This window comes from Spermophilus citellus, assembly GCF_964194105.1.
Source record: "Spermophilus citellus genome assembly, chromosome: 6".
Lineage (NCBI taxonomy): Eukaryota > Metazoa > Chordata > Mammalia > Rodentia > Sciuridae > Spermophilus > Spermophilus citellus.
This window is the reverse complement of record NC_138187.1, coordinates 147,652,860-147,662,343: the sequence shown is the minus strand read 5'-3', so window position 1 is coordinate 147,662,343 and position 9,484 is coordinate 147,652,860. Positions and strand designations below refer to the sequence as shown.

General features: G+C 38.2%; 1 protein-coding gene across 1 annotated transcript; it reads right to left on the bottom strand.

Annotated features, from left to right (window-relative positions):
• Positions 1 to 496: 496 nt before the first annotated feature.
• LOC308652221 (primary cilium assembly protein FAM149B1-like) lies at positions 497 to 2,278 on the bottom strand. Its single transcript, XM_081299994.1, is given in 2 exon segments — positions 497 to 1,826; positions 1,828 to 2,278. Coding segments are annotated over 2 exon segments (909 nt in total). The 5' UTR covers positions 2,181 to 2,278; the 3' UTR covers positions 497 to 1,270.
• Between the last annotated feature and the right edge of the window lie 7,206 nt (positions 2,279 to 9,484).

Below are 9,484 nucleotides of genomic sequence, written 5' to 3'. Positions count from 1 at the left end.
AGATAGGTCATATGATCTAAAGTATCCAAATAGAGAGATAAAGGAAACAGTATAACTGACTATAAAATCAATCACCTCACACATTTTCCAATGGAATATAAAGCTATCTATGAAAAGTAGGAGAAAATAGAAATTAATGTTTAGGATATCAATAAAGGGATCAAAACTTTTCAGTAGTAAAATTGAAATAGCAGTCACTTACTACCTCTTTAACTCACACCTCCCTTATCTTGGAATACTATTTCTTTAAAAGGATAGAAAATTACCATAAAAGACAAATATATTAATAGATTTGACTATGCAGACTATGAGTCCTTTGAGCCCAGAGCTGTGAGCTTTATCTCTTTTCCAAGTATGGTGTTTTCTAGAATGCATTCAAGTAACACTTAATGGATGGATTCTAGTTGATCTTGTATACATGCTCTCCATCATTTGATGGTCGAACACTGATTCTTGAAGTCTTCCCACATGTTTGCTGCAGCCTGATAGGTTCTTCTCATTTGCCTTCTGGTCCCTGCCTGGTTTTAGAGATTGGCCACCTCTGCTTTGAGATTTTTGTAGAGGCATGCAAATGAGGACCTGCAGATCCCCTACTGGGTCAGGCTTGATGAGGGTACTCAAGTGCATGTGAATGATGATACTGTGTTTCTGGCATAAATGACCAAGTTGTATTGGGCCTGGAGAAGAAGTTAGATAAAAGGAGCCTATCTTGAGGCTGCTGATGATTAGGCTCATCCACCACTGCACTTTGGGCTTGACTGGAATCACCATGGGGTTTCATTTGCCTTTGTGGCCCCACAGGGATCAGGTGTTCCACTTCACTTGTGCCAATAGGTGGCAGCAGATTATTTCGACTCAGGGGTATTGGTGAGCAAGAGGAGAGCCAGTCAACTGCCAAAGGGACTTGTGATCCTCTGAGGATTTCTTCCACAGGTCTTGGTGTTCCAGTGCGTGAGTGGCTTGTGCTGATTGGATGAAGGGTACGTGGTGGGGGATTACGTCTCCTGGCAGACTGCACTTTATATGACAGACATGATGTACTAAGCTCCAAGGCTCGGTTTGGCCAATTTCGGGTTGAAAAGATGGTACTGGGTCCAGGCCTCATAAGTAGCTTGTCATCAAGATCTAGGAGCTTGTCAATTGGGTAGAGATTTCTTGGCTGTAGAGGCATCTCATGAATCAAGAGATCATTCGCATTTGGCTGATGACCACTTGTTTGACAGAGACTCATCAGATTCGAGGTGACAGACAGCACCTTGGACTGTGGTACTCAAGGTAACACCAAAGTATGTGGTTCACTCAGCACATAGAGACTTTGTGAATCTGGTCTGGTGACTGCAACATTACTCTCATCATCAGAAGCAAATCCCTCCCGGTAACTACGTGTCAATTGCTCCAAACAGCTCACAGTTTTGTTCCACACTTTGTGAAACACATAAGCAAGAATGTCCTCTTTCATGCAGTAAAATGGAGCAATGGGAGGGTACCCTAATTTCTGTTTCTTTGTAGCTGCTTCTGATTTATTTTCATGAAATCCCTCTTCCATATCTGTATTGTCGAAAGCTAGATATTCCTCAACTATTCCTTCTGAGAAGATTATACAGTCTTCTTCTCTTTCCACAGCACACAAACCAGGGGATATTGCTGAATCTCTTTCTTGAGACAAGGCTGCTTCATGTGAAGCTGAAATAGCAAGTGGGGATCTAGGATTTAATCCATAACCTTCACTTGGAGTAATTATCTGTTTACTCAGAATCCTGAGGTGAGGAAAGCTAGATGTCCACTGTTGGCACTCTTCTTGTAGACTCTTGGTATGCACACTTGACTTGCTCATATAAGAGCTCATCAATGGCTGTGCACATGGCCTGGACTTTTTCAGTGGCATTTTTATTAAGTTCACCATATCCCCAGGAGAAGTCTGAGCTGCCTTCTGTAGAGATCCCTGTGCCACTATAACTTGGAAAAGCAGATCCTGAATTCCCAGCATTGCCTGATGTTAAAGGTGATTCTTGAGTGAAGTCAGACTCACTTTGGGAACTTGTGTCTTTTTCATGGCCATCATTAGTAGAGGAAATTTCATCCAGTTGCTCTGGAAGGGGATGATGATTAAGAGCATGTTTGGTTACTCCTTTCAGCTCCAAGGTCTGCGGCACCGCCTTCCGAGTGTATCTGGAGATCATCCTCCTCCTCTGCCTCCTCCTCAGCTGCAGCCGGGGCAGGTAGGCCAGGGTGGGGGCCTCCGGGCCTGACCCTCCAGCTGGCTCTGGCTGGGCCCCGTCTCACCCCGTCGCCTAGACTAGGGATCACTACTGTCCCAGGGTTCCCACCTCTCTACCACGCGGCCTGCGCAGTGGTTTCATTAATGAGGTTCTAGGCATTAAGTTAGTTAGAAGAGATCGAAATAAAACACACAAACCAGTACCTTATTTTACATTGCTAGGTCCGAGACGGCTCGCCTCCCTGGTTCCTCCTCCAGTGAGGATTACTCTGGGCTAGCAGGAGAGAGAGAGAGTGAACACGCCTGGGAGTAGCCTTTTATTTGGGGAACAAGAGATTCAGGGGAGAAATCCATCCAATGAAGGTTGAGGGGGGGCTGCACTCCAAGGTCAGGGTCAGTGATTGGGTCTCCAGGGTCAGTGGTCACGCACACCCCCACACGGATGGGCTCTCTCATCAGGAAAGGGTCGGGATAGCTCCGACACAGCCAGAGCGCCTCAGGCCCTTAACGGGAGTCACCCATTCACCTGTCAGAATGGCTCTCCACATATTCCCCCTTTCTTAACAATGAGGCAGCGGTTCACTCTCTGGAGTCCCCGGATTTTTGATTGGAAGACTCGCCATCCTATAGTTACAATACAAAAGAGAATTAACAGCAAAGAGAATAATCCAATAATGTACCAAGCGGAGTGTTTAAGAATATTTCCAGGGTTGAATCCATTTAACTCCTTCAATATTTGGTTAGCCAAAGAAGAAGGATCTGAAAAATGTACTTGAAAAAAGTGAATGAGAAACTCCTCACTGTCTTTTCAGCAGAACAAAATTAATGAGACATGACAGTATTCAATTTTGGGGTAGTGATAAGGTCAGGAACCTATGTTTGGGCTGGGGTTGTGGCTCAATGGTAGAGCTCATGCCTGGCATGTGTGCAGCACTGGATTCGATTCTCAGCACCACATATACATAAACAAATAAAATAAAGGTCCATCGAAAAATTGTTATTTATACTCAATATTTGGCTTTTGATTCTTTTTTTTTTTTTAACATTCTTATCTGAAACAACAGATAATTCTGGAAGTTGGGAGCAATTGCCACAGAAAAAAGTACAGGATGTACACGAGCTGCAACCGCAGGTCGCAGAGACAGAACAAGCTGCTACCGCAGTAAGGTCTTGGCCAGGCCGGGGAAAATGCAGACAAAATCAAACAAAATGCAATCGGCTAGGAAAACTTGGGGAACTTTTGCCCTGAAAATGGGCAGTGGACTCCATGTTGTTTGCATCACCATGGTAACCATGGGGTGCCTGGCCGGAAGAGCGGCTTCCTGGTCCACTCTTCCTGGTCCCACACTTTTGCGGGCTTCCGATTGGTTCTTCCACAGTCACTCAGACAGGACTTCTAGTCCCACCTTCCAGGCACTAACCTGTACTACTGTGTTTCAGATTTCTACTGGAGCTGCTCAGGGCCTGTATTTTTAAAAATGCCTACCTGTAAATGCTAACGAAAGATATCTTTTTCAGACAAAATTTAATTCCACAGGTTTCTATGTTACAGTCCTAAATTTAAGTTAGTTCTAAGTTAAATAACCTGACTTTTCTCTATAGTTGTGTTACTAAATAATGTTCTATTGATGAGAGATATCAAACATACTTCTTTATATTTTACTTTTAATTTTGGAGGTTATGAGGATGCATTTGCTTGCCACAGGAACAAAGCCGACAATGTTCCTGTGATGACCAAAAAATCCTTATTCTCATTTCTGACTATAAGAAGAAAATATGTATGCACAAGGATTTTATTTCAGTTACATCAAGTGACGTCACATAGAAGAGTGCACTCCTAGTTAAAAATAAATTAAAATAGATCCAAATATTTTAAGACCACGTGGTTACATATAAAGTTAATACAATTATAATTTATATTCTTATTCTTAATATATATATATATATATATATATTTTAGATATTTAGATAACCCATATTTGTTCATCTATAGAATAATTAGCACATGCCTAATTGATTAGTTAATATATATTTGCCTAATTGTTTTTCTTCAACAGAAAACCCATAATTTATGTTTTATATTTACATTTATCAGATACTCTGCCTTTTCAGTTACAGATATTTGAGATAAATGTGTTTACTATAAATTTACTTTTAAGTAAAAATACAATCTTCAAGTAGTTTCTAATTCTCAAAGTTACTGTTCAAACATAAGATGATAAATAATTATAATTATGTCTACAAAATATCTAAGGATTTTAACTATATTTTCATTGATATTTCTTATCAAAGTATAATAATTTGTTTATAAATTCTAAGGTTTTCAGAAATTGTTCCAAAGTATAACCAAAAAAAATTTTCTAAAAGAAAAAGATGCTTCAACAACAACAACAACAACAAAACACACATGGATCCTAAAAAGAAGAAAAAAATCATCTTTGAGTAAAACAAGGTCTTTATATTCATTTTCCTAAGTAAAAAAGATTTTTATATTGTTATCTAAACAGATGATGTAAAAAGTTAAAACAATTAAAAAGAGATTTATATATACTAAACTGACTATAATTAATTTAAGGATATTTCAGGTTATTTTCCTAATTTAACTATACTAATGTGAGCTAAAATTTTGTCCATATTTTGACATGATAAACACCTATTGAAATGTAGGTTTATTTCTTTAAAGAAAGATCCTTATTGCCTAATAATTCTTACTGTTTAAGATAAAGATTAATTTTGGTAAATAAATTCACATTGTTGATTAAACATTAAGTATATTGAACTACTAACTTAAATCCCGATTTTAACAATTGTCCTTAGAGACTAAAATTGATTAATTCTAAGACACTGAGATACTAATTTTTACATATTTTGTTTGTTAGATAATTATAAAATTAAAAAAAAAAACATTTTATTAAGACTAATGTTCTCCAAATTAAAGTTATATATTAATTTTAAACAATAAAGATTACAAACTTAAAAAAAAATCATTGATATTATATAAGTTCTCTAACTAGATCTATTGTCCATAAAAAATACAGTAAGATTTATATACTGCTCCCTACACAAAAAATAACCTTCATCATATTTTTTAAAGGCAATTAAGAGATACCTATTTAAAGGATAATATTCTAAAATATAGAGATGTTGATACCTTCTCTCAAAAAGATTAAAAATTCTTTCTAAATTGTTAGGATGGATCGATTAGTCTATATAAAAAAATTAATAATCAATAAAAGGTAAATCTATTCTTAGTCATTTAAATACTTATACTATTATCTATAACTTAAACTAATAATACTATGACTTATGCCAAGCCTTTACTCAATTTTATTAAATAAGGAAAAGGGGGAATACAGGATCCCAGAGAGACACTAGATTTTACAAAATACTTTAAAAGTTTTTTTCTTAAATTGTAATATTGAGAGTCTTAATGATACTGAACATGATTCAGTAAATTAAATCAGATATCAAAGGAGAGTTTGGAGAGTTTAAACCAGTCATCATGATAATGACTGAGAAACCTGGCCCAGGAAGGTCAATTTCCAGCTACAGAGCTTATAGCCATGCAGCTTCACGAGCTTGTCAGGTAAATAAAAATTATAAAAAGACTTGTATGGACCCATTTTCCAGGTCCACCTTTAATGTGTCTTGCAGTGTGAACTGGAAAGTCCACCCATGAAACTAAATTAATTGTCCTGACTGTAATGGTCAGTTATACCGATATATTGACTCTATGGTAAGCAGACTGTCTGGAAGTATCTTTTGAGAAAAAGACAGTGTTAAAATAATGGATTGTTCTGCATCCATATGGATAGCAGCTATGGACCAGATGTGAGTAACACCAATTAAGGACCAGTTCTGTATGAGGGATCTCTCTTCATCTGTCTCTCTCAGCTCTGTCACTATATTACAGTTTGTCTTTCTATGGCCTGTCTCCTTCCTTCCTGAACGCATCCCTACCAGCCCAGTGCTGAGAGCTGAGCCCTCCATGGAGAAGAAACCTGAGTTTGCTGATCCTAGGGTAAATGCTGGCGTGGAGGCCATGGGGGCATTATCTACCTAGGAGACAGACAGCCCTCTTAGGGATGATGCCATGCACAGTCCACATCACCCTGTTTGGCCCTGGAGAATGGCTGGTTAGCCAGTGACGGGTAAGATTCCTCAAGGGAGGGACAACCTAAGACAGGCACAGTCGCAGAGGGGCCATCAGGAGAAAATTGGGGGCCAACAGAGGTGAGGCAAAGAACCTCACCCCCCTACTGGTGCAAAGGCCTAATTCTTCTCCCCTTCTGAGAGAGGTCTCCTGCCCCATGGCTGCTTTGCTCCCCACATCCAGCTCAGATCAGAACCCTAGTGACAGAGACTAGTCAATAGTGACTGCCTGCTCACCACAGCAGGAGACAAATGCAGCTACAGGAATGGGCCATGTCTGGATGCTTTTCTCTTTCTTGGTTCTCATTTTTTTTCTATGCTTTTCCTTTTCCTTTCTTTTCTCATCAGGGTTATCCTTTGACAATAAATTTAATAAAAAAAGAAAAAATGTTAGAAAAGCCTTCAGTTGCAACTAACAGCAACGAACATATGAAGTTTCCTCACAGTATGGTTACACTAGGCAGAAGATGATTGGCTTATGGATATTATCTTGCTAATATAGATTGACAGGCATGCCCCACTCAAACCCTGTAACAGTTGTGTACATTCCAAAAAGAAACTAAGCTACTGGACATTGACTTGAGGTTTGTCACCAGTCAGTTATCACCAGCTCCCGTGACTGAGGTAGCCAAATAGCTGAGCAACAAATTGACCACACAGAAACTTATGCTAGACAGCAGATAAAAAACCCAAGCCAGCCAATTATGCTGGACTTTAGTGACTAAGACTACATTTACCTTTATGGATAATTGTTAAAAAAATTATTAAAATAGATTTTTCCAAGGATATTTGTATTACTGACAGACCTATTTAACTCCTTAAATATGAGAGTGAAGAGAAAAATGATAAATATCCTATAGCCTATAAAAATACAACTTATTGCCTCATTAATTATTGCCAGATAATATTTCAGAACTATAATATGCTAAAGTTAATATTCAGGCTTTAAAACAGGTGTATGTCTATTAACCAGACCTAGACAAACTGCTGATCTCATAATCCCTAAAGTAACTACTTTAAATATTATTCCTTGCTTATTCAATTTTGGCCTTTGTGGCTATGTCTTAAAACTTACAATATATAGATTTTCTTAATGTTTGACTTAAATTACATCCAGCTTCCTTCATGGTCAGATAAGTACTGATAAAAGGATGAGAACTAAGTAATGATGTTCTAGAAGACAATGTAATAAATAATGTGAGTGAGCCCTTTGCTCTATGGTTTATGGAGAGGCCTAAATGCCATGGCAATAAAAATGTCTGTTACTGTGGCCAAACACAATGCCTCCCAATAAAATTGGGAAAAGATTAAAAATCTTCTGATGAGTGTTTGGCAAGGTAATAATAATCCAGATTATTGTGTTGACTCTTATGAAGATAATATGTTTTCTACTAATTCTTTTTGTGTTTTAATAGCAGATTGTGATGACCTTGGACCAAGAGCCAAGTGACTGAAAGAAAATTTCCCAGTTACATTCTTTTTTTTTATATTAAAAAAGGGGGAATATGTGGGAGGCCAACCTTATGGGTGACTGAGTTACACTCCCCAGCTGGGTGCTGAGGCGCTCAGTCACAGAAATGGGTGTGTCTTGCTACAGCCCCATGGGTGAAGCTATGCTCACCTGTTCCTTTGTAATATAACCCTTGCCCTGTTTAGGATAGAATCTTCCATGGAAGTGCCTTGTGTGTGTCCCCTTCTCTTACTGTGCCCTTGGATGTGGCCTACCCAGGTGTCAGTCAACCTGCTGACAGTGGACAACATGAAGACAGACTCAGCCCCCTGAAACCTGACCCCTTGCCTCATTTGAATAGCTTTTCCTCAATAAAAGGGGTCAGCGCGTGCTCTCGCTCTCTCTCTTTCTGCAGACCCTTAAGGTCAGAGGAGCCGTCACAGCAACCCCAAAGAAAAAAGTATTTGTGTCTCTTGTGTAGTTATTTTGTGCAGCCCAGTTAGCCCAGTTTAACTAGAGTGACCCCTGGGCCTTTTAGTCGCGAAAACAAAAACCCGGCAGGTAGGTCCTAAGGGTCAGAGTAAGTGATGCTTTAAGGACAGTCATGTATCACATAAGGATCGGGACATTTTCAGAGTAATGCATTATTAGGCAATATCATCATCTTGCAAACAACTTAGAATGTGCTTACACAGTCTAAGATTGCTCTGACATCACTGGACAATATAAATGTATGGGTCTACTACAATATATGCCATCCTTGATTGGCCAAAACTTTGCTAGGTGGCACATGACTTACATAATATATGAACACACATCACTGTCAATTTGAATGTTCATATATATTCATATATATATTCACGTATGTTAATATGTATGGCATCTAGAATATAGGAATATAAAGATTTTGCTTAATATTAAGAATAAATCTTTATATGACCTGGATGAGCATCATCATTTTGCATCACAAATCTTTCATGAACATTTGAAACACTGACATTAAATGATATAACATTATTTTGGTCACCTCACTTGTAGCGTTTTAGGAAATATGAAGAATTATCATAGAACATGATGGTAATGAAAATATAATTTTTATTTGCATTGTCCTCAGCATGCATCAGTTATTTTGCACTGATGAATATTCATTCTCTCAATTTAGGTAACAATTTATAACTTCTTTTGTAAGAGAGACAGTCTCTATGCTGCCAAGCCTGACCCTGAACTCCTAAGCTCAAGGGATCCTCCTGCCTCCCCTCAGCCTGTCTACTATCCGGGACTACAGGCACACACCCTTGTGCCTGACACTTGATTTATCTCTGCAAAATCACATTTTTTTCCGTAATCTCAGTCCATGTGCCTTAGATTCATCCTGTATTTAACCCTGTCCATGTCCCAAATTTGAGACTGAAGAAAGAGACTACAATTATTCATGTACAAAATTATTTAAAATATTTTACAAAATTACCTTCAGACTATGTGTATAAGGTATATAGGAAACACAAATAAATTTCTTGTTTTAACTTCCTTCCCATTCCCAAGGTATCCTGTGACATACATGCAAATATTCCAAAATCAGGGATCTGAGTTCCAGCATTTCAGATAAGAGAAACTCAACCTATATTTAAATATAACACATACATTTATTTGAATATTTGAGTATG